Source organism: Oncorhynchus clarkii, chromosome 15, assembly GCF_045791955.1.
Source record: "Oncorhynchus clarkii lewisi isolate Uvic-CL-2024 chromosome 15, UVic_Ocla_1.0, whole genome shotgun sequence".
Classification (NCBI taxonomy): Eukaryota; Metazoa; Chordata; class Actinopteri; order Salmoniformes; family Salmonidae; genus Oncorhynchus; species Oncorhynchus clarkii.
In genome coordinates, this window is record NC_092161.1 from 15,489,737 (window position 1) to 15,512,236 (window position 22,500).

The window sequence follows — 22,500 nt, forward strand, 5'->3', positions numbered from 1 at the left end:
GGCCATTTATCTGATGCTGTCTGGTCCAAACAAGTATGACATTGTTAAAGAAAAAAAAAATACAAAAAATTACAAAAAAATAAAAGTATGACATTGTTGCCGCCGGTAGCATTGAATGCAAGGGAAGCCAGCGAGCATTTGGCCTCAACAAAAAAAGTATAAAATAATAGCCAATCAGCTTTGAGCTAAACTGAGCAAGCTCAACTGTGAATGGTCCTTGCACACCAAAAAAAAGTGTCAAGGGAAACCAGCTTGGATTCTGGCATCACACATATCACATCGTATTGAAAGCATACGTTATTGACAGACACAACTTGAATTGTTGCATATCCTTGTGTTGTTGTTCCCCGGGGGCTAGCTAGTTGTTTTTGTTATATTTGAGTTGTCACTGTATTAGACTAAGCAGAGGTGATTTGATGATGTTGAAATGATGCTGGAATAGTGGAGGCAGCTCCTGTAACTCTCTGTGGTTCTAAATCAATAGTTGTTCAGTGGTCCGAAAATGTCTTGGCTTCCCAATGATTGTGATCTTATTCACGCACCACTGGTTTAGGGTTAGAATTAGGGTTAGGGTTAGGTTAGGGTTAGGGTTAGGTTAGGGTTAGGTTAGGGTTAGGGTTAGGTTAGGGTTAGGGTCAGAATTAGGGTTAGGTTAGGGTTAGGTTTAGGGTTAGGGTTAGGTTAGGGTTAGGGTTAGGTTTAGGGTTAGGTTTAGGTTAGGGTTAGGTTTAGGGTTAGGGTTAGGGTTATGGTTAGGGTTAGGTTTAGGGTAAGGGTTAGGGTTAGGGGTTAGGGAAAATAGGATTTTGAATGGGAATCAATTGTTTGGTCTTAACAAGGATAGTAAAACAAACATGGTGTGTTTGCGTGTTTGTCACCACAACAGATGACAGAGCCATCCAGTCAGTTCAGTTTGGAAGCAGTGATTCATACCATGACTCTTCTCTCTCTCCTCTCTCCTCCCTCTCACGAGCTGCACTTTGTCCATCCGCGGTGACCCTTACACACACGAAGAAGAGAGAAGAGAGAAGAGAGAAGAGAGACAGTCAGTGAGCATATAGAGGGGCAATTATGAACAGAAGGGAAACTCACAGAACATCACGTGTTTCATACTGCTAGAAAAACATTGGAGAGGTTGAAGTGCACTGCTGGTTGTACCAGTACTAAGACGCATTCAATTAACAACAAACTAGATCCACAGTAGATATTCAGCCCTTCTTGGAGAAAGCTACTCAAACCCGAATTAAGCACATACATGCTTTTTAGTCCAGGAGTAAACTTAATCTGGTTCATGAATCTAGCCCATACAGATACACTGGAAGGTCATTAAAATACGTAAAACCGCCGGGCTGTTGTGATTGGACGACAGACGAGAAGGGGACACATGCCCATTGGTGTGTGGTCTTGTCCCAGTGATGGTGGGCGATGTCATGACTGCTGATTGGAGGGTAGAGTCAGTCACACACAGCTGCCAGAACTGAACGTTAAACTTTAGCACAGTGGGCTCACACAGTCAATCTTGACACACGCAGGTTGGATTCCATAGAATTCTATTTCAATGTTTGATTTCCGGTCGGCCAGACACTATATCCCCGGCCCAGATGACACCTAACCCAGTCTGTATGTGAGGGGGAGAGATATACATCATCCAGGTGACCTGGAGGTCATCCATCCATTTAGCTAGAGGACAGTGGGTATCGTGTGGTTTATGGCTGTCTGTCTGGCAGACTGTCAATAGACAGAAACAGCACTACAACGAGGTGCAGCAGGATCATGTCTATGCTCAAACACACATGTTTGTTTTACTATCCTTGTGGGATAATTGATTCCGATTCCTAACCCTAACCCTAACCCATAAAATCCTATTTTCCTTAACCCCTAACCCAAAACTCTCACCCTTAACCCAAAACTCTAACCCCTAACCCTAACCATAACCCAAAACCCGAACCCAAAACTCTAACCCCTAACCCAAAACTCTAACCCCTAACCATAACCCAAAACCCTAACCCAAAACTCTGACCCCTAACCCTAACCCATAAAATCCTATTTTCCTTAACCCCTAACCCAAAACCCTAACCCATAAAATCCTATTTTCCTTAACCCCTAACCCAAAACTCTAACCCCTAACCCAAAACTCTAACCCCTAACCCTAACCCAAAACTCTAACCCCTAGCCCTAACCCAAAACTCTAACCCCTAACCATAACCCAAAACCCGAACCCAAAACCCTAACCCCTAGCCATAACCCTAACCCAAAACTCTAACCCCTAACCATAACCCAAAACCCTAACCCAAAACTCTAACCCCTAACCCAAAACTCTAACCCCTAACCATAACCCAAAACCCTAACCCAAAACTCTAACCATAACCCTAACTCAAAACTCTAACCCCTAGCCATAACCCAAAACCCTAACCCAAAACTCTAACCCCTAACCCAAAAATCTAATCCCTATCCAAAACTCTTAACCCTAATCCTAACCCCTAACCCGAAACTCTTAACCCCTAATCCTAACCACAGCTTCTACCCCCAAGACATAAGACTGAACAACTAATCAAATGACCACCGGACTATTTACATGGGGTGTTCTTAATGTTTTGTATTCTCAGTGTATATACACGCGATATGCACACAGCAAGAAGCAGGTGTTCGTTACTGTCATAAGATATGTACATTTATGTAAATATATGCAGTCAGATCTGCCCCATGGGTATAAACACAACTTATGTTAAATAAGATGGTTTCTTCATCTTGAGATGAACAAATCTGCTAACACTCACTGAGTCAGGTGAGTTATAGTAACATTCCCTATAATACAAACATGCCCGTTCATTAATCAATACGGAAACATTTCATTTAATCGAAAGAACAATTGAATAGAGCAAAAAACACAATCCCCTAACAATATCCTTATCCCAAGCCTAGTACCATCATCCAATCAAAACAACCGCCAGTAAATCTTGAGCACATCATCATCATCTCACCTGTCACCTGGTGCCCAGCGCCTGGTTTGACTGTGGTCATCTCTGTTCCCACCACTACTGTACCTGTGTGTCTGACTCCCGATTCAACAGCAGCAACAAATCAAACCAGCCTGAACACGACTGCGGCAGAACCGAGATAGAAATACCAGAGATACAGAGAGAGAGAGAGAAACAGAGTGGAGTGATGCCAGGAAGAGAGAGAGAGAAACAGAGAGAGAGAGAAACAGAGAGAGAGAGAAACAGAGAGAGAGAAACAGAGAGAGAGAGAGAAACAGAGAGAGAGAGAGAAACAGAGAGAGAAACAGAGAGAGAGAAACAGAGAGAGAGAAACAGAGAGAGAGAGAGAGAGGGAGAGAAACAGAGAGAGAGAGAGAGAGAAACAGAGAGAGCGAGAGAGAGAAACAGAGAGAGAAACAGAGAGAGAAACAGAGAGAGAGAGAGAGAGAGAGAAACAGAGAGAGAAACAGAGAGAGAGAGAGAGAGAGAGAAACAGAGAGAGAGCGAGAAACAGAGAGAGAGAGAGCGAGAGAGAGAGAGAGAAACAGAGAGAGAAACAGAGAGAGAGAGAGAAACAGAGAGGAGAGAGAGAAACAGAGAGAGAGAGAGAAAGAGAGTGAGTGCGAGAGAGAGAAAGAGAGAGAGAAACAGAGAGAGAGAGAGAGAGAGAGAAACAGAAAGAGAGAAACAGAGAGAGAGAGAAACAGAGAGAGAGAAACAGAGAGAGCGAGAGAGAGAAACAGAGAGAGAGAGAGAGAAAGAGAGCGAGTGCGAGAGAGAGAAACAGAGAGAGCGAGAGAGAGAGAGAGAAACAGAGAGAGAGAAACAGAGAGAGAGAGAGAGAAAGAGAGCGAGTGCGAGAGAGAGAAACAGAGAGAGAGAAACAGAGAGAGAGAGCGAGTGCGAGAGAGAGAAACAGAGAGAGCGAGAGAGAGAAAGCGACAGGGGAAATTAATGCGTTCGAGTGTCTTCGACAATAATCAAAGTCAATCCATCTGATACATTTGGCCATTTAAAAGAAAAAAGTATTATTTCTAATGAGACAGTTTAATCCATATCTGTATGGTTTAAGTCACATACCAACATACGTGCCAGAGGGCTCTATATTACGTCATTATTTACATCAAATAGAGTCCACACGTCGGTTCAGTGGTCTGTCTCTCACGTCTCTCCCACACACGCAGAACCCGATTGGATAATTCATAGACTAAAAATAGAGTAGAGGGAACAGTGAATAACAGCAACCAATAGTCAGAGAATCAGCAGCTAAAGATGTCAGGGGAAAGTACTCCCATAATGGACAGCATAAAAGGTTTGAAACCCACTGAGAAGATAGAAGCTTGACAACACACAAGCAGGGTAGGGCTAGAGGCACCTAGGGGCCACATGCATGGTTATACCTGGAACAGCGGTTGCTGCAGTTTGGCTCCATGACAATATTTACAGAGCTGTTTGATGGTTGCCAAAACGTGCTCAAAATGAAACATGTTTTTATACTTTGATTTGTAATTACATTACACAGGCTGGCTGGTATAGTCCCCCATGTAGTTGTTTAGTCATGATGCGGCCCACAGAATGAATGACAAGAAAGCATAATAATTCCTGAAGCCAATTTCTGGGGTGGGATTAATTCAAATGCAATTTACAGCCTCTTTCAGATCTCTGTTTCATGCAGAAATCCATTTATCCCATCTTTTCTCCATTGGTTCTCTCTCCAAGCCATTGTAACTGTGTTGCTTCCGTCCCTCTCCTCACCCCTACCTGGGCTCCAACTAGGGACCCTTTGCACACATAAACAACTGCTTCCGTCCCTCTCCTCACCCCTACCTGGGCTCCAACTAGGGACCCTCTGCACACATAAACAACTGCTTCCCACGAAGCATCGTTACCCATCACTCCAAAAAAGCCACGGCCCTTGCTGAGCAACGGAAACAACAACTTCAAGGTCTCCGAGCGAGTGACGTCACCAATTGAAACGCTATTAGCGCGCACCCCATTAGCTAGCCATTTCACACCGGTTACACTCACTCCCCTTTTGACCTCCTTTTCTGCAGCAACCAGTGATCCGGGTCACGGCACCAATGTAACAGTGTTGCTTCCGTCCCTCTCCTCGCCCCTACCTGGGCTCAAACCAGGGATCCTCTGCACATTAACTGCCTCCCACGAAGCTTCGTTACCTGTCGCTCCACAAAAGCCGCAGCCCTTGCAGAGCAAGGGAAACAACTACTTCAAGGTCTCAGAGCAAGTGACATCACCGACTGAAATGCTGTTAGCGCACACCTCGCTAACTAGCCAACTATTTCACAGCAGTTACAGCATGGCAGGACAGAGAACATCTCTCATCCCTCTCTCCCTTTTCACCCAGCTCCAAATATCTCCCTAGTGAGCGTTTATAGGCACATTATTTAGGCTAATGAAAACGCACACATTTTAATAAGGTTGACTACTGTGAGCGTTTGAGGAGAATGTGCTGCACCAGAGCTTCGTTGTACATGGCACGTGCAGTGATCTGATAACACTGGGCCTCGTGGGGGTGTATTATGCAGAACAGCGGTGCCAAATAACAGTTCACACATGCGTGTCAGATACTGCATGTTCTAAAGGAACTAACCTTTACGTTGCCCTGGACATAGAAACAAGACGTCTGCCCTGCTTATAAAGGGTGTCTGTTCAGGCTACATTTCAGAAGCAGTGATGATATGAGACAATAAAATGACAGGTCACCAACCCAGTACAGCTCCACTCAGTTTTGGTCAGTAATGTGTAAAGGGTATGTCCCGCTCCTGTTCTTTCCTGCTGGTGTCATCCTCACGCCGACATTCATTTACACACAAACATCACAAATATAAAGACCAATAACATTCGATGCAGAAAAAATATTAGTATTGCAATAGCTTTGTATTACTGGAGTTACAAAAAAAGGCTTCAACATAACGATATTAACGCTCACCACCAACAACACTGTGGATGAGGTTGAGCTGTAGGTCAGTGGCACCACCTAGTGGTTGATACATACAAGCACAGGCAACAGTCTTTCTCAGAGAAGAAAGGAGCTGCGTAAAATGTCAAAAAGTCCATGGAATTAAATTCTTTACTGGAAATCACTATAAATCAGCCTTATTACATCATAGTAGCTCAGCCGCTGTCTATGGTGTTAAAGACACAGTTCAGTGATATTTAGCTAGCCTGGTCCCATTGTGTATGAGCTGCAGCCAACTCCTCTGTGGATGCCAAGCAGCACATGACATCTTTGGCATGACAGTGAAGAAACAGAGGGTTTGACTCCAGCAGCAGCAGACTGGACCACCAGGGTAGTTAGGAGGTAGCCATTACCTCTGACAGAACTCAGCGGTCTCTAAACTGCAGCTGGGGGGGGTCACAAAGCAGGAACAAGTAGAAAAAGCCAATTAACATTCCTAAATATTCTGAAATAACATGAAATGGACATTGGTATAATTGACAAATATTAAATTTTCTAGATTATTTTAGGAAATAAATCAAAAGTAGTAGCTATATCTGAATGTTTTTCAAAGGTGGGCCCAACTTCCTTGAACGTGGTGATGCTTTGTGACACACCCCTCCGGGAGTTGATCAAAACATAAAACCAACAGACAAAATACACATGGGGAAACAAAAGAAAAATAGACTGTTGAAAAACAGAGGCATCTTCAGGAGGAATCAGTTTTACATAATCAATAAACATATCTAATCCTAACTAAAGAGCGTTGCTAACTATCAACTATGATTCAGAACGCAGGACAAAACATAAAATGGTTCATATTTTTATTGCAAATCTAGAGATTCTATACTTGTAAGTAAATTCCACTCCGCATGAAATCGATATAAATACATTAAAAAAAGACACCGCAAGAAATTGGGAGCAGCTGCAGTCATGTTATCAATGAGTTAGTGGGAGGGCTGAACGCCCTTGAAATATGTTGTGTGGGCGGGGTCGTCAATAGGTAACACAGCCACAAATGTGGGCAGAGGGTACAGTGATTCCAGTAGAGAAGTATCGAAGTCCTGTGCTGATTTTCAGAGCAGATGGTAAAAATTACACCTTCCCCTAGAAGGTCCTTAGATCTGGAGAATAATGACAGAGGAAAGAAAGTGGGGGCGAGAGGAGTTGGGTAGGGGGGCGAGAGGTGGGTAGAGAGGGGGCAGGGAGGGGAAAGAGATACAGATGGAGGGTCACCAGATGGTTAATCCTGTCATTGCAGCAGTTCCAACCTACAGAAAGCAATACAAGATGCTGATTGAGCACTTACATCATCAATGTCCTCATCATCATCTCCGATGTCGTCAAACTGGATGTCTTCATCGTCCCCGGGACCGAAGGTATCCGTCTCATTGATCTTGGCTGAGAGGGGAGGAGACAGGAAGAGGAGGAGTCAGAGACAACAAGGATGTGCAAACAAAACAACCCATGAATTTAACATCTACAAAACCAATCGTAGTCAGTCATCATGGGCTGTCAATAATTTCTAGCTTTCTTTCTTCATCTCTTCTCCTACATGACCACTATTCCAATCCCATTAGCTGTTACCGTAGCGACTACTCACCGTGCTCCGGTAGTTCTCCGTAGGCCTTCAGACTCCTGGCCTCGTCTGCATTGTACTTCAGGATCACATCAGCTTTGTTGTCCTATAGCAGGAGAAAAAAACTCAACTCAAAGACGCTTTTATGATACAGTGACAATAGGGCTGAGCGATATGGCCTAAAAATCATCTTTATTTTTTACAAACTTATGGGCGATTTCCGATTTATATATTGTTTTTTTTAACATGTTCTCTGAATAAGCGTTGTTGTACAATTAAAAGGTCAATAAACTGCATTCAAAACAGTCAGCAATAATCTAATGAATTCAGGGAGTGTGTAAGTATACCTAGGCTAAATATAGGCCTTCCACAACCATAAGACCAACTAATAATATCATTATTTAATCAAAATAGTTTAACCAGCTCTTTTTTAGCAATAATCACTGATCTGGCTTTCAACTCAGTCAATGAAAATACCCTTTTGTTACAAATTGAACCAGAACCATGCACATCCCCACTAATAAAAGGTCCAACCTCTTGTATCAGGCACAATAGAACATTGACACAGCACAGGGGGCTGCTGAGGGGAGGAAGGCTCACAATAATGGCTGGGATGGAATGCCATCAAACCCCTGGAAACCATGTGTTTGATGCCATTACACCATTTCTGCTCCAGCCATTACCACGAGCACCTTCTCCCCAGTGAAGGTCCCATCAACCTCCTGTGTAACACAGGTCTAATAAACAATCTCTCAAGCACAAGCCCACATGCTACTGACTAGTCAGATAATCGTTATATTTCAAGTCTAGACAACTTGGATCTATTTGCGAGCTAACAAGGTAGAACAGTTCAACTCCTATGAACACACCCTCCTGTCTGCCTCCAACAGCATGCTAGCCTGTCCACTTTGTTCAGATGTTGAAATCAAGTAGCCTACTTGGATAAGACACTTATTTCTCAGAATGAGTTGCTAATTACTGCTATAAATGTGTATTTTTATTCTCATTGCACATTTATAAAACAACTAGATAAACAGCACAGCCGGTGGTAATTGTGCTAGTGGCACGTTGCACAGAAAATTAACATTTATTTTCCAGAAACAATGCTCATTGATAGGCTACTTCTGTTTTAGTAGGGTCAACTCTCTGTACGTTTTATGAGTTGAGAGATAAAAAAAGGTGTCGTTAGAAAGGTTTAGTTCTCATCGATGACACTCAAATAATGTCTCAGTGTCTTTCAGTGTCCATAGGACCCATTCTGTTGGACCAAACCTCAAACGTAAACAGTGAGTTGAAACAGCGGTATGTCATAGAGGAAGAAGTGATTTTTCATCTGTTGTTGTTGTGAGTGGCAGGGACTTGGTGTATGAGTGGGAATGTACACACAGGCACAGAAGGAGCAAAGGAGATAAGACCAAAAAGACAACAAGTGGACATAAACGCTCATAAAAACAAAACTTAATTATTGCGATACATTTTGTGCTAAAAAACACATTTGAATTAATCAAATTAATTCCATATAAATCGCCCAGCCCTAAGTGACAACCAAATGCACAGTCACCCACAACAACAGCAGCAGCAGTCGTAAACTTGCTGGTCATCTCACCTGGTAATCTCTCAGTCCCACCAGGATGATATCTGACGTGTTAATCCACACCTGAAAGAAAAACAACAGAAGAACTCTTTTACAAGACATAAATCAGATGAATTGATAACAATCTGAAGAATTTGTTAACACACAACTGCAGCCCATGCTGTGTCGCGGTTGACAGTCCATAGTGGGGAGAAAAGAAGGAAAAAACATTGAGTCTGCATCATTCAGGGTTTCCCCTTGTGTGTCAATATAATGGGCGTGTGTTCCTACCTTTTTCCTGAGTTTTCCTCTGATGTGGCAGAGCCGCTTAACTCCGTCAAAACACATGGCTTCCAACCTCCCATTACCCAACATCTTAATCACCTGGGCATATTCTGCAGGAAAGAGAGAAGAACTTAACATACACAACATCACAGAAGTTGGGAACACCTGAGTGTACTCTACAGCACAGGGGAGAGGGTTACATTGCTCCCACGGAGCAGGGCCATGTTGATCATTATGCTTGTATAACTTCACCCTCAATAGAACACACGTCTGCTCTAAAAACAGGGCTGCATTTTTATCTGCATTTCAGAAACTTGGGAAAAGGGGAGCTGTACATTCTAGAGTATTGTTAGGATCAGTTGAGGTATTCCACACTGGGGAGAGACTGGCAGTTCTAATTCTAGAACTGGTGTGCGTGCAGGCTTTTGCTCCAGTCAAAGCACTAACACACCAACTAATCATAGTCTTCAACAAAGACTTGATTCAGCCATGTTGCTGTTTGGCTGAAACAGAAGCCTACACCCACACAAGGCCTGGCAGAGACCCCTCCACTCACCCTGCCCGTCCTCTTTGAACACCAGCTCTCTCTTCTCTGACTCGTTCTCATTTTTTCCACGTCGACGATTCTTTCCTCCCTTACCTGGCAGAGAAACAATTAAGTCATACAGACCACTCACATTTTTGTCATTTAGCAGACACTTTCGCTCAGACTGTATTTACCACAGGTTTTGAGTTTCACTATGAAATCAGAGTACCACACCCAATAAATACCTCAAGATACCTAACCTATACTGTATTATTATAGTGTTTCAATGTCAACCCCACATCACCAACGTTTATTCTATCTAATAACTAGGCAAGTCATTTAAGAACAAATTCTTATTTACAATGACGGTCTACTCCGGCCAAACCCCCGACGATGCTGGTTCAATTGTGCCGCCTGGATTCGAACCAGGTACTATAGTGACGCCTCTTGCACTGAGATGCAGTGCCTCAGACTGCTGCACCACTCGGGAGTCCAACTACAGGAGGTACATGATGTGTTACAGCAACATGTGAAAATGTTTTACAGGAATAGAGCGCAGATATGCCATATGGCCAACTACAGTCAGTACGTGAAACCTTCAGGCAAATGTAGCTAGCTGACTGTGGATTGAATGGGTTCTACTACAGTTGTTAGTTAGACGACAGGTCATGTGCGCCCTTAACAGTACTATTTAACGTCAGAACAATACAGCGAGCTGGCTGCTCTTAATTTACGTAGTCTGTACGTACCTAGATTTGTGAAAATATATGCTACGAAGCTGGTGGTTACCGTTAGTCATTATGTTAGCTAGCTATTCAACTGTGTCACGTTTTCACTGCGTGTAGAGACTGAAGTAGTCAGAGACTGCAGGACAAGATCCGGGAATAGACGGCGCTTCTAACACTTTACCTTTATTCTTGGGCATATTCTTTACAGCTCAGATCTCCTCTTCGTCCCGTGGTGATTGGGTGGCGCTTACTGCTTGCTATATGAACAATAATGAGAAAGAAAAACGGCCCAATTTCTCCCGGAAGAATTCACGGAAAACCAATTCACCACTTGTGCACCGGTTTACGCATGCGCATGACATGTCATACAAAATGGTAAAGCTTTATTTACACATGTGAAACAGCAATACACCATGCTAGCTAGTTACTGTCTTTCTTTCTCATTTAAGTTTCGGAATGCAACAATATTACACATTTAAATCAAACACACCAAACCATAACACAAATCATATATCATCATTTGAAAATATCTTTGTAAATGTACTTACTTGGGAAAGGACCACAGACACAGTGTAAACAAGGACCACAGACACAGTGGAAACATATGGAACGTATTGACTAATTTTTTAACATTTTCATATGCTGGAACTGGGTAAGTGTTTACAATAATAAAACCTATTGATTAAATATACATTTTATATGATCCATTCGAATAAAAATAATATAGCCTAGGTTAAATGCTCGTTCAGTAGAAACACTCCACTACAGTAGGTGGCGATAGAGCACATTTTCTGATAATAAAACAGAAGAAGAACAACTTGCTAGCTATTTTAGCAATCCATGATAAATTCTAACAGTTTGGTAGCTGGAAAATATGATTGTGGTTGAATTTACACATATCCATGGATATTTCTGAATTCGCCACTGTTCGAACTTCATAGCCAGATAGAGAGAAAGTGGAAAGTCAACGTGCGGATATAAATGAGTTACTCTACACTGTAGATAGCTTAGCCACAGTGCTAACTGATAGCAGACAGCAATAACAAAGATACTGGTAGACGGGGTCAGTGTGTGCAAACGCAGCTGTCACACCTCGGCGACGACACAACATTTGTAGCTAAAACGTACCTCAAGTTGTGACTGTTTCATTAGAAAATAACTGGCTAAAGAGAAGAACGCAATGGAAATCCATAAATGCATTGTTAGAGGATGCGCCAATCAATCGGACGCAATTATTCATTACAGTTTACCAGAGGAACCCCAGAGACGCCAACGGTGGCTACAGTTTATCAATGGAAGCAACCCGGGAGAGCAAATTCCAGATGTTTCCCGTTTATGTGGCGACCACTTTGCAGAAGAGTGCTTCACAAAACTTGATCTCGGTTTCACCACGAGGTTAATATTAAATCTTGACGCAATCCCATCGATTTATTCCTCTGATAAAACATCGGCTTATCGGAAACACACCGTGAGTATGATATTCGCGCTATGAGGCTAGCCTACAATTATTATTATTATTTGTACATGTTTTATTAAACTTAATTTAACATTGTGCCAAACTGTTGTTTAGGCTATAGCATCAAAAACAGTAGCCTAGGCTATAGGATCATTAATCAAAGACAATAGACTGAAAAGGTTTTAGTAGAGAAGATGGCGGCGCAATTGCTTCAAACATTTGCCGTCAATTAACTAGTTAATTTCTTTAACTTTTCACTCCATCAACAAAAACATATTTTTAGTTCTTATAGGCGGTTCTTGAAAGACTTTATAGCTATCTAAAATTGCCTTCCAGGCCTAGCCTACAGTTTATTAAACCAAGTGTAGCCCTGAACTAGTAGTATCTATCTGCGCACACAGGAAGCTGATTCAAACTCCGATTTAGCAGATATGCAAAGTTTATATTGTCAAAATCCGTCCTTTGATCACCAAATAGGCTTTTACGCTGACCAACTAAGGAAGCAAAGAACATATTTTGACATAGCTTGCAGAGCTGGTGAATCTGAGCTTTCTGGGTGTTAGAGGTACATGAAGCACAACCTTCAACACTAAAACTTTAATAGAATAATGTTGCTTCTAAATGAAACACTTCATGTTCATCTCTAACAGGTGTACACTGAGAGGGCGAAGGGGACTGGGATGGTGGAAGGCAAAATGGCCGGCATCAAGGAGGAGCCAGTGGACAGGGAGTTGGATTCGCAGGTGAATCGCTGGAACAATTTGTTGGGTTCACTCAGCAAGTCGTTTAGTTCAATCAAAGAGGAAGATGTTGGGGAGGTTGAGAGCATTGCAGAGAGCTATGACCAGATTAGAGTGGTGAAAATAGGAGACTTGCACACAGGAGAGAGGAAGGATGATGGAGGAGAGTATGGGATGGAATACTCACACACTCACCCATATGAAGGAGAGGATGGAGGCTATGATGCCATGGTAACAGAGCTTCACAGGAAAGAGAAAATGAATGCGACGGCGCGTGAGGTGGAGGGAGTGTTTGTGATAGAAAACTCAAACCCAGAGGAGGAATGTAGAGAATATGTGGTAGGGGAGGAGGTATGGCAGATGGAGGAAGGGGGAGAGAGCAGGACGGTAGAGATGTGGGGGGAAAAGGGGAAACGGAGAAAGCTTCCGGGGCCGCAATGGTGGAGATATGAGCAAGAGAGGAGGAAAACCCAGGAAGACGAATGGAAGATGATTGCAGAGAGGGCGAGGGAGGAAGAGAGGGAGAGACAGAAAGGTCAGACTGTGGAGGGGAAAAAGAGGGTGGCAGGGTTCCGCTGCCCACAGTGCAGCAACACCTTCCAGTACCGAAGCGAGTTACTGGAGCATAAAACCAGCTGCTGCACTAATGCGAAATACGCCTGCCCAGTGCCACTCTGCCCCCAAATCTACCAATCCAAGGCTTCCCTGAGGAATCACGTTTGCTTCCACCATGTGAAGGAGGACAACAAGGAGGAAAAGGACTTGGATGCTATCCGGAAAGCCAGAGGAGTCGGGGAGCATCAGAATAAATACCAACCCAGCCATAAGAAATTCTTCTGCCCACTCTGCAAAACATACTACAGAAACCAGATAGTCCTCGACAAGCACTCTCGTAGTCACACCAGTCTCCACAAAGTGATGTTGTGCTGCTCCTTCTGCTCTGTGGAGATGCTGAATAAATGCACAATGAAAAAGCACTACAACACGGAACACCCAGGCAGGGTCCCGCGCTGTGAGATGTGTGAAAGAAACTTCTCCTCGATCGACATCTTTCTAACACATCAGTTTAGACACGTGGCCGTGACTCCTTACTACTGCTATGAGTGTCACATCTACCAGCTCACCCAGAGGGGCCTCACTGTCCACCTGAAAAACCACGCTCTCAGACGCAACCAGAAGCAGCTAGACCAGCAGTCTGGGAAAATCAACAAACCTGACAATACAGGGAATCATAGTACAGCCCCTCTGAAGAAAAGTCCCTCCCCTCTACCAAACAACCATGCACATCTACAAGATAACCACGCCCATCTACAAGAGATCAAAGAAGAATTTATTACCAAATAAATAGAATCTCAATCTAGTTGTGTTTTTAACCCCTCCCCTTTGTCCCATAACCACCCCCCTCCTCTGACATGAACAACTGACTTGGGAACTTTATTAGTGAATATTTCTGTACAGGAGAAACCTGAGACTGGGATCAAATTATCTAACTAAAGAACAGCTACTACTTGGTTGTTACAGTAAATTAATTCTGAAGCTGTTTGATTTATCGATACAGATGGAATGGGAGAAATGACTTTCAAGCTAACTGTCATTTAGAGAGTTTAGGTTTGTAAAGATGGGATTCTTATTGGTTTTCAGATTGTAGCCCACTTGTACAGTATTTGTCACTTTCACCTTGAAGGCCATGCGTCTTCAACGCGTTGTAAGCCCTTTATAAGCCCCATAATATCCTACATGGTATGTATTTACCTGTCATTTATTATAGAGATAATTCAGTTCAATCTTTTGTATTGTCCTTTTATCAATTTAGATTTAGAGAATTGTCTTACACAACATTAGATGTAAGTAGCTTAACGTAAAATGTGATAGTCGCAAATGTAATGAAGTGTTTCTGAGTTAACATTTGGGTTTGTATTTGTTTGTAGAGTATATTATTAGCCCGTACATGATCCTAGTGCCAACTCTAGTACATTTCTATTTATGCCAGATGTATACATTAGGAACTCTCTGGGCCAATGGAAAGAAGAGAGAACTCTCTCTGGGCCAATCGGAAGCCAAGTGAACGTTCTCTGCCCAATAGAGATTAGACCGGAACGCCACTGTAGCCCTGTCATCCTGGAGCCTTTTGGTGTCGACTGGTTCCATTACAGAACATCTTTGATGCATTGTTCTCTATGCTGTTGACTGTATGTTGTCTGAATAAAAAGCCTTTCTGTAGTAGTTACTGGTCAGTGAAAAACACAGTTGTATAATGAAGGTATTTTTATTATGTTCAATACAAAGTCCTACTGTGACTCCACTGAGATACAAAACCAGAGAGAGGACACTATCTCCACTGGATAGGGACAGAGGAAGGAGAGAAAAAATACATCTCATCTACTCTCAAACTGGAAGGGGAAAAAAACATACAGACATCTCAAACACACAAGCTTATAGCTCTGCTACCAGTCAAGCAGAACCTGAAAGACTGTGTTACAACACATACAGAAGAGTTGAGGGAGAGCGATCGAATAGGTAGGAGTTGTCCACCGATCCAGGATCAGCTCATTAATTCAATACTACTGCTACAAGTCATTGATACTGTAGCTACATATTTTTTTCATTCAATTAGACAGACAGTGTTTTAAAGGGATTGACCAGAAGTCAGCAGGTGCCAGCTGGCCCATACAGTAACATACTGGATTACCTCCACAACTGTGTCATGCCATTCCAGATGGCAGGTTGAAAGGGTTTTAATTCAGCATAAAATATCATGTCCCTTCTATCCACACATTTCTACATCCATGGACCTCTCCCACCCCACCTGTGTGCTTACATGACACAGTTAATGGACTTATAAAATGCATGGTATTTCATCTAGAAACCTGAGCTGCTGTACTGGAACAGTAGTGTCAGTTCAGTGTCGGACACAGACTCCTCATGGCGTCATCCAAGCATGCTGCTTTCAAATGTACCTAGGAACTGGGAAACACAAGGTTCAGAGGAGTCCTGAGGAGCATTTGAAGGCATCAACATATACACAGACTCGCTGTCCAGATAACCACTGCTTAACACTGGTCGAGGATCAGGTTTCCCTTGGTGTCTGGAAATGTTGAGGTGTGGCGTGGACAGGGCAGGCTGTACCCAGACTGGCCCACCAAAGCCATGATTGGACCTCAGTCCAGACTCTGGATGTTGTGGCTGACTAGGAGGAGCTTGTAGGGGGCGGGGTCAGTGGAGCTCTACCTGCTCTCACTCTGATGACATCACTAGTTTTGTCCCTGTCTGATGACTCAGTCACAGAAGAGGTTACCACAGATTTTCTAAACCCAGAGATGCAACATCGTTAGACATCTGTGAACGCGAAACAGACCAAGCTGACCAGGGTTTGGGGGTTGTGAAGTCAATGAGAGAAGTAAAACATTCTTCCTTAGTTGTTCATTTTCTCAAAATCTAAATCCACAACCTAGAATTGATCCAATTTCTTAAGTAGTTGAACGTGTTATTACTCCAACCTCGTGAAATTGACTAACGGACACATTTTCCCAAAAACTGATATGGAAGGAGTGCCTTTGATTTGACACGAGACGACCGTTAGACCCGATGACATGTTTCTACGCATGAGCTTAGCTAGCCAACATCGCCATAACATTGCCGAAAAGTGTGGTCTGGGATTTCTATTGGAGAAGCCGTTTTAGCCTATGTTCATATTGTACTGTCTTTGAGGCTACTTAGGTTTATACACAGAGCTACATTATACAATTCATCATCATTTTAATATGGGTCTTAAATGCATAATGCAGGTATCTCAAATGTTCCCAGAAGTACAGACATCTAAATACAGCACATTCCTGTTCCTGACAATTGTCTCTTGAGTCTAGAGGCAACACGAATTGTCCAAAGCAAAGACTGGAGAGACGCTACAATGTGGTCACCATCAGCCCTGGTCCAACAGAGCTATAGGCTGTAGTTCCAGCCCTGGTCCAACAGAGCTATAGGCTGTAGTTCCAGCCCTGGTCCAACAGAGCTATAGGCTGTAGTTCCAGCCCTGGTCCAACAGAGCTATAGGCTGTAGTTCCAGCCCTGGTCCAACAGAGCTATAGGCTGTAGTTCCAGCCCTGGTCCAGCAGAGCTATAGGCTGTAGTTCCAGCCCTGGTCCAACAGAGCTATAGGCTGTAGTTCCAGCCCTGATCCAACAGAGCTATAGGCTGTAGTTCCAGCCCTGGTCCAACAGAGCTATAGGCTGTAGTTCCAGCCCTGATCCAACAGAGCTATAGGCTGTAGTTCCAGCCCTGGTCCAACAGAGGTATAGGCTGTAGTTCCAGCCCTGGTCTCCAGCACCAGGGGTGAAGACCACTGGGTTAGTTAATAACTGAGCAGGGTCAGGGGGGTCCCAGGTGCATCAGAGTTCTGTCCAGGTCATCTGAGGAACCAGGTCTGTCTGTCTGAGCAGAGCTCCAGCAGGGTTATAAGTCTGAGGTGAAATGTCAACGGTCAGAGGGCAGTGGAGGTGAGTTTCTTCACCCCCCTCCGTTGGGCTAGAGTGGAACATCCCACGGGGTCCAGGACAGGTGGAACGTTCCTGTTGAGGGCAGAGTAGGTGGCTGCCATGGCGCTCTGCACAAAACAAAACAAATGAGATAATAAAAAATGTCAACTCACACTTTATAGTGTCATACACACAATAAAATATACTGAGATGTTAAAACAGGACATTTAGAGTGTCTGTTACCTTGACCAGGTGTGGAGCGTCCTGTCTGGTCAGTGTGAACTTGGGCAGGTGGTCTCGGTGTGTGACCCAGGGATGACACAACACCTGGCCGGCTGTCAAACGCTGGTGGGGGTCCACGTGTAACATCTTAGACACCAGCTCCTACAGGTCAGAGGTCAAAACATATTACAACATTATCATCCATTGAGTATGTGTTTGAATGTTGACAACATTCCCTTGGCTTCGGTGTGAGTGTGTGTGATTGTGTGTGTGTACCTTGGCCTCTGCTGAAACAGAGTTCCAGTATCCTCCGGTCAGAGAGAACTTCCCGCTGCCGATCCGAGCCAGGATCTCCTCTGGTGTGTCCTCTGGACCGTTGGCAAACGGAGTGAACCTGGAGAGAAGAAGAGAGAGGAGGGAGGAGATATTTTTTTTTTTTGAGGGAGAAGAGAGAAGGGTAAACAATTGCAAATACACAAACAGCCATACCAGAAGGTTAGTCCAGGGAAACCATTCGCCACACACACACACACACACACACACACACACACACACACACACACACACACACACACACACACACACACAGCCTTACCCTGTGAGCATAGTGTAGAGTAGGACTCCTAGACTCCAGATGTCACAGGCAGCATCATAACCCTGCTTCTTCAACACCTAGACAACACACACCCACATACTGTATGGTCAGTGGATGAGAGGGTACATGTAGAGAATATCAGCGGTTACGAGAGAAAGAGAGAAGAAAAGACTAGTTTGAAAGAGAGAATTGTCAGAACGAAGAGAGAGAGAGAGAGAGAGGGTGTGACAGAGAGGGAGAGAGAGACATATATAGAGAGAGATAGACAGAGAGAGAGACAGAGAAAGAGACTATTACATAATATGACATTTGAAATGTCTTTATTATTTGGTGTAATGTTTATTGTACATTTTTTATTGTTTATTTCACTTTTGTTTATTATCTATTTAACTTGCTTTTGCATTGTAAACATATGTTTCCCATGCTAATAAAGCCCTTAAATTGAATTGAGAGGGAGGGAGAGACAGAGAAACAGAGCCAGGGAGAGAAACAGAGAGGGAGGTCCTACAGTACCACCTAGATATTCTGCCAGACCTGGGCCCTGACAGTAAATCTCAGTAAGACCAAAATAATGGTGTTCCAAAAATACATATTCCATCTAGACAATGTTGCCCTCGAGCACACAAAAAACTATACATACCTTGGCCTAAACATCAGCACCACGGGTAACTTCCAAAAAGGGCCTTCTATGCCATCAAAAGGAACATAGAATTCGACATACCAATTAGGATCTGGCTAAAAATACTTGAATCAGTTATAGAACCCATTGTCTTTTATGGTTGTGAGGTCTGGGGTCCGCTTACCAACCAAGAATTGACAAAATGGGACAAACACCAAATTGAGACTCTACATGCAGAATTCTGCAAAAATATCCTCTGTGTACAACTTAAAACACCAAATAATGCATGCAGAGCAGAATTAGGCCGATACGCACTAATTATCAAAATTCAGAAAAGAGACGTTAAATTTTACAACCACCTAAAAGGAATTGACTCCCAAACCTTCCATAACAAAGCCATCACCTACAGAGAGATGAACCTGGAGAAGAGTCCCCTAACCAAGCTGGTCTTCGGGCTTTGTTCACAAACACAAACAGACCCCACAGAGCCCCAGGAAAGCAACACAATTAGACCCAAGCAAATCATGAGAAAACAAAAAGATAATTACTTGACACATTGGAAAGAATGAACAAGAAAACAGTCAAAGCTTTCCTTACGTTTGTGTCAGTCACAGTGGTCAGGTATTCAGTCACAGTGGGTCAGGTATTCAGTCACAGTAGTCAGGTATTCAGTCACAGTGGTCAGGTATTCAGTCACAGTGGTCAGGTATTCAGTCACAGTAGTCAGGTATTCAGTCACAGTGGTCAGGTATTCTGTCACAGTGGTCAGGTATTCAGTCACAGTGGTCAGGTATTCAGTCACAGTGGTCAGGTATTCAGTCACAGTGGTCAGGTATTCTGTCACAGTGGTCAGGTATTCAGTCACAGTGGTCAGGTATTCAGTCACAGTGGTCAGGTATTCAGTCACAGTGGTCAGGTATTCTGTCACAGTGGTCAGGTATTCAGTCACTGTGGTCAGGTATTCAGTCACAGTGGTCAGGTATTCAGTCACAGTGGTCAGGTATTCTGTCACAGTGGTCAGGTATTCAGTCACAGTGGTCAGGTATTCAGTCACAGTGGTCAGGTATTCAGTCACAGTGGTCAGGTATTCAGTCACAGTGGTCAGGTATTCTGTCAGAGTGGTCAGGTATTCAGTCACAGTGGTCAGGTATTCAGTCACAGTGGTCAGGTATTCTGTCACAGTGGTCAGGTATTCAGTCACAGTGGTCAGGTATTCAGTCACAGTGGTCAGGTATTCAGTCACAGTGGTCAGGTATTCTGTCACAGTGGTCAGGTATTCAGTCACAGTGGTCAGGTATTCAGTCACAGTGGTCAGGTATTCAGTCACAGTGGTCAGGTATTCAGTCACAGTGGTCAGGTATTCTGTCAGAGTGGTCAGGTATTCAGTCACAGTGGTCAGGTATTCAGTCACAGTGGTCAGGTATTCTGTCACAGTGGTCAGGTATTCAGTCACAGTGGTCAGGTATTCAGTCACAGTGGTCAGGTATTCTGTCACAGTGGTCAGGTATTCTGCCACAGTGGTCAGGTATTCTGCCACTGTGTACTCTCTGTTTAGGGACAAATAGCATTCTAGTTTGCTCTATGTACAGACTCAGTGAGCATAGCCTTGCTATTGAGAAAGGCCGTAGGCAGACCTGGCTCTCAAGAGAAGACAGGCTATGTGCTCACTGCCCACAAAATGAGGTGGAAACCGAGCTGCACTTCCTAACCTCCTGCCCAATGTATGACCATATTAGAGACACATATTTCCCTCAGATTACACAGACCCACAAAGAATTCAAAAACAAAGCCGATTTTGATAAACTCATATCTACTGGGTGAAATACCACAGTGTGCCATCACAGCAGCAAGATGTGTGACCTGTTGCCACAAGAAAAGGTCAACCAGTGAAGAACAAACACCATTGTAAATACAATCCATATTTATGCTTATTTATTTTCCCTTTTGTACTTTAACTGTTTGCACATTGTTACAACACTGTATATACATAATATGACATGTGTAATGTCTTTATTATTTTGGAACTTCTGTGAGTATAATGTTTACTGTTCACTTTTATTGTTCATTTCACTTTTGTATATTATCTATTTCACTTGCTTTGGAAATGTTAATATATGTTTCCCATGCCTATAAAGCCCCTTGAATTGAATTGAGAGGGAGAGAGTTAGAGAGAGAGAGAGAGAGAGAGAGAGAGAGAGAGAGAGAGAGAGAGAGAGAGGGGAAAGTGAGAAAAAAAGAGAGAGAGGGGGACAGAGAGAGAGAGAAAGCGAGAGAGAGGGGGAGAGGGAGAGAAAGAGAGAGGGACAGACAGAAAGGGAGAGAGAGAGAGAGAGAGAGAGGGCAGGGGACAGAGAGACAGAGAGAAAGAGAGAGAGGGGGGAACAGAGAGAAAGAGAGAGGGGGGGGCAGAGAGAAAGAGAGGGAGAGAGAAAGAGAGAGGGGGGGAACAGAGAGGGAGAGAGAGAGATAGAGTGTGTGGCATGGTACATACCTCTGGAGCTACAAAGTTAGCTGTGTAGCACGGCGTCATCAGCAGGCCGTTCTCAGCTCTCAGCTGCTTGGCAAAACCAAAGTCACAGATCCTGATGGACTCAGCGTTCCCACTCTCATCCACATACAGGATATTACTGGGCTTCAGGTCCCTGTGCACCACCTGGCAGTCAATCAACCAATCAGGCAATTCATAAATGAATCAATCACACACATCAACACATTGAAAGACAACTGGTATGCTGTAAAGAAAAATAATAATAAAAAGACAAGTAGGATCAAAGGGTTATATAACTTGATATGCCCTCCTACTGAAGAGTCATTTAACACACACACACACACACTTACCCCCTGTATGTGTAGGTACTCAACAGTCTTGGTGATGGTGTATAGGACAGCGCTAGCTTCTCTCTCTGAGAAGAACTTCTGTCTCAGTATTTTATCCAGCAGCTCTCCTCCCTTCATCAGCTCTGTGACCAGATACACTGTCCTACCGTCATCAAACACCTACAGCAGAGACAGCAGGGTTATACCGGTGCAATAGTGTGTGTGTGTTTTTGTTTAACTATCCTTGTGGGCACCAGAAATCCTCACAAGGATAGTAAAACAGAACATTCGGACAAGTGGGGACATTTCGCATTCCCCACGAGGAAAAATGTTATTTTAGGCTGAGGGGTCAGGTTTAGGGTTAGGGTTTAGGGGGTACGGTTAGGTATAGTTATAGGGTTAGGGAGTTAGGGTTAGGGAAAACAGGATTTGGGATGGGAATCAATTCTTTGGTCCCCCCACAAGGATATCAATACAAAAATGTGTGTGTGTGAGACTCACATCCTTTAGTGTGATGACGTTGGGATGTTGTCCGTATCTCATTAGGATCTCCACCTCCTCTGTTGGGTCTCTGTTGGCCTTACTGATGATCTACATCACACACACACACACACACACACACACACACACACACACACACACACACACACACACACACACACACACACACACACACACACACACACACACACACATAAACACACACACACACACACGCAGACACACACACACACACACACACACACACACACACACACAGTGTTCTGGGGTTGAAACCAATACCAACTTGTGTGTATGTACGGCTCTGAATACTAACAATACAATGGTCAATATCAGTGCTTTCTGGGGGGTGTGTGTCTCACTTTAACCGCGTACTCCATGCCAGTGGCCTTGTGTATACAGCGTTTGCAGACAGAGTATGATCCCAGTCCTATTTCCTCCTTGACTTCA

The 22,500-nt window shown here is 43.7% G+C and overlaps 4 protein-coding genes across 7 annotated transcripts in view; 1 reads left to right on the forward strand and 3 right to left on the reverse strand.

Annotated features, from left to right (window-relative positions):
• LOC139366943 (MAP7 domain containing 2b) overlaps positions 1-3,106 on the reverse strand; it is a 24,900-nt gene extending 21,794 nt beyond the window's left edge. For all 3 annotated transcript variants that reach the window (XM_071104727.1, XM_071104726.1, XM_071104725.1), the window contains exons 1-2: positions 2,982-3,106; positions 934-999 (exon numbers count right to left, since the gene is read on the reverse strand). In XM_071104727.1, the coding sequence (XP_070960828.1) occupies positions 934-999; positions 2,982-3,021 (106 nt within the window). In that variant the 5' untranslated portion in view covers positions 3,022-3,106. The remainder of the gene's footprint in view (positions 1-933; positions 1,000-2,981) is intronic.
• A 3,641-nt stretch (positions 3,107-6,747) lies between these two features.
• Positions 6,748-10,988, reverse strand: LOC139366945 (eukaryotic translation initiation factor 1A, X-chromosomal). Its single transcript, XM_071104730.1, has 7 exons — positions 10,810-10,988; positions 9,931-10,014; positions 9,381-9,484; positions 9,123-9,173; positions 7,541-7,622; positions 7,247-7,338; positions 6,748-7,061 (listed from the first exon to the last, which is right to left on the reverse strand). Exons 1-7 carry the CDS (start codon positions 10,823-10,825, stop codon positions 7,056-7,058), a joined length of 435 nt encoding a protein of 144 aa, XP_070960831.1. The 5' UTR covers positions 10,826-10,988; the 3' UTR covers positions 6,748-7,055.
• A 433-nt stretch (positions 10,989-11,421) lies between these two features.
• On the forward strand, positions 11,422-15,047 carry LOC139366944 (zinc finger protein 287-like). The gene is made up of 2 exons (XM_071104728.1): positions 11,422-12,096; positions 12,735-15,047. Exons 1-2 carry the CDS (start codon positions 11,809-11,811, stop codon positions 14,166-14,168), a joined length of 1,722 nt encoding a protein of 573 aa, XP_070960829.1. The 5' UTR covers positions 11,422-11,808; the 3' UTR covers positions 14,169-15,047.
• Positions 15,048-15,074: 27 nt separating this feature from the next.
• LOC139366946 (ribosomal protein S6 kinase alpha-3-like) overlaps positions 15,075-22,500 on the reverse strand; it is a 42,030-nt gene continuing 34,604 nt past the window's right edge. The window contains exons 15-22 of one of the 2 annotated variants that reach the window (XM_071104731.1): positions 22,413-22,500; positions 22,051-22,140; positions 21,571-21,729; positions 21,224-21,385; positions 18,114-18,190; positions 17,795-17,912; positions 17,540-17,680; positions 15,075-17,424 (exon numbers count right to left, since the gene is read on the reverse strand). The exon at positions 22,413-22,500 is cut by the window's right edge and continues 38 nt beyond it. In XM_071104731.1, the coding sequence (XP_070960832.1) occupies positions 17,302-17,424; positions 17,540-17,680; positions 17,795-17,912; positions 18,114-18,190; positions 21,224-21,385; positions 21,571-21,729; positions 22,051-22,140; positions 22,413-22,500 (958 nt within the window). In that variant the 3' untranslated portion in view covers positions 15,075-17,301. The remainder of the gene's footprint in view (positions 17,425-17,539; positions 17,681-17,794; positions 17,913-18,113; positions 18,191-21,223; positions 21,386-21,570; positions 21,730-22,050; positions 22,141-22,412) is intronic. The other variant, XM_071104732.1, reaches the window with a different exon arrangement.

Coding starts and splice junctions, on each gene's coding strand:
- LOC139366944 (XM_071104728.1), top strand. CDS start 11,809: ATGGAAATCCATAAATGCATTGTTAGAGGATGCGCCAATCAATCGGAC. Junction 12,097..12,734: donor CGGCTTATCGGAAACACACC/GTGAGTATGATA, acceptor CATCTCTAACAG/GTGTACACTGAGAGGGCGAA.
- LOC139366945 (XM_071104730.1), bottom strand. Junction 9,485..9,930: donor GTTCAAAGAGGACGGGCAGG/GTGAGTGGAGGG, acceptor TCTTTCCTGCAG/AATATGCCCAGGTGATTAAG. Junction 7,339..7,540: donor CGGAGAACTACCGGAGCACG/GTGAGTAGTCGC, acceptor CTCCCCTCTCAG/CCAAGATCAATGAGACGGAT.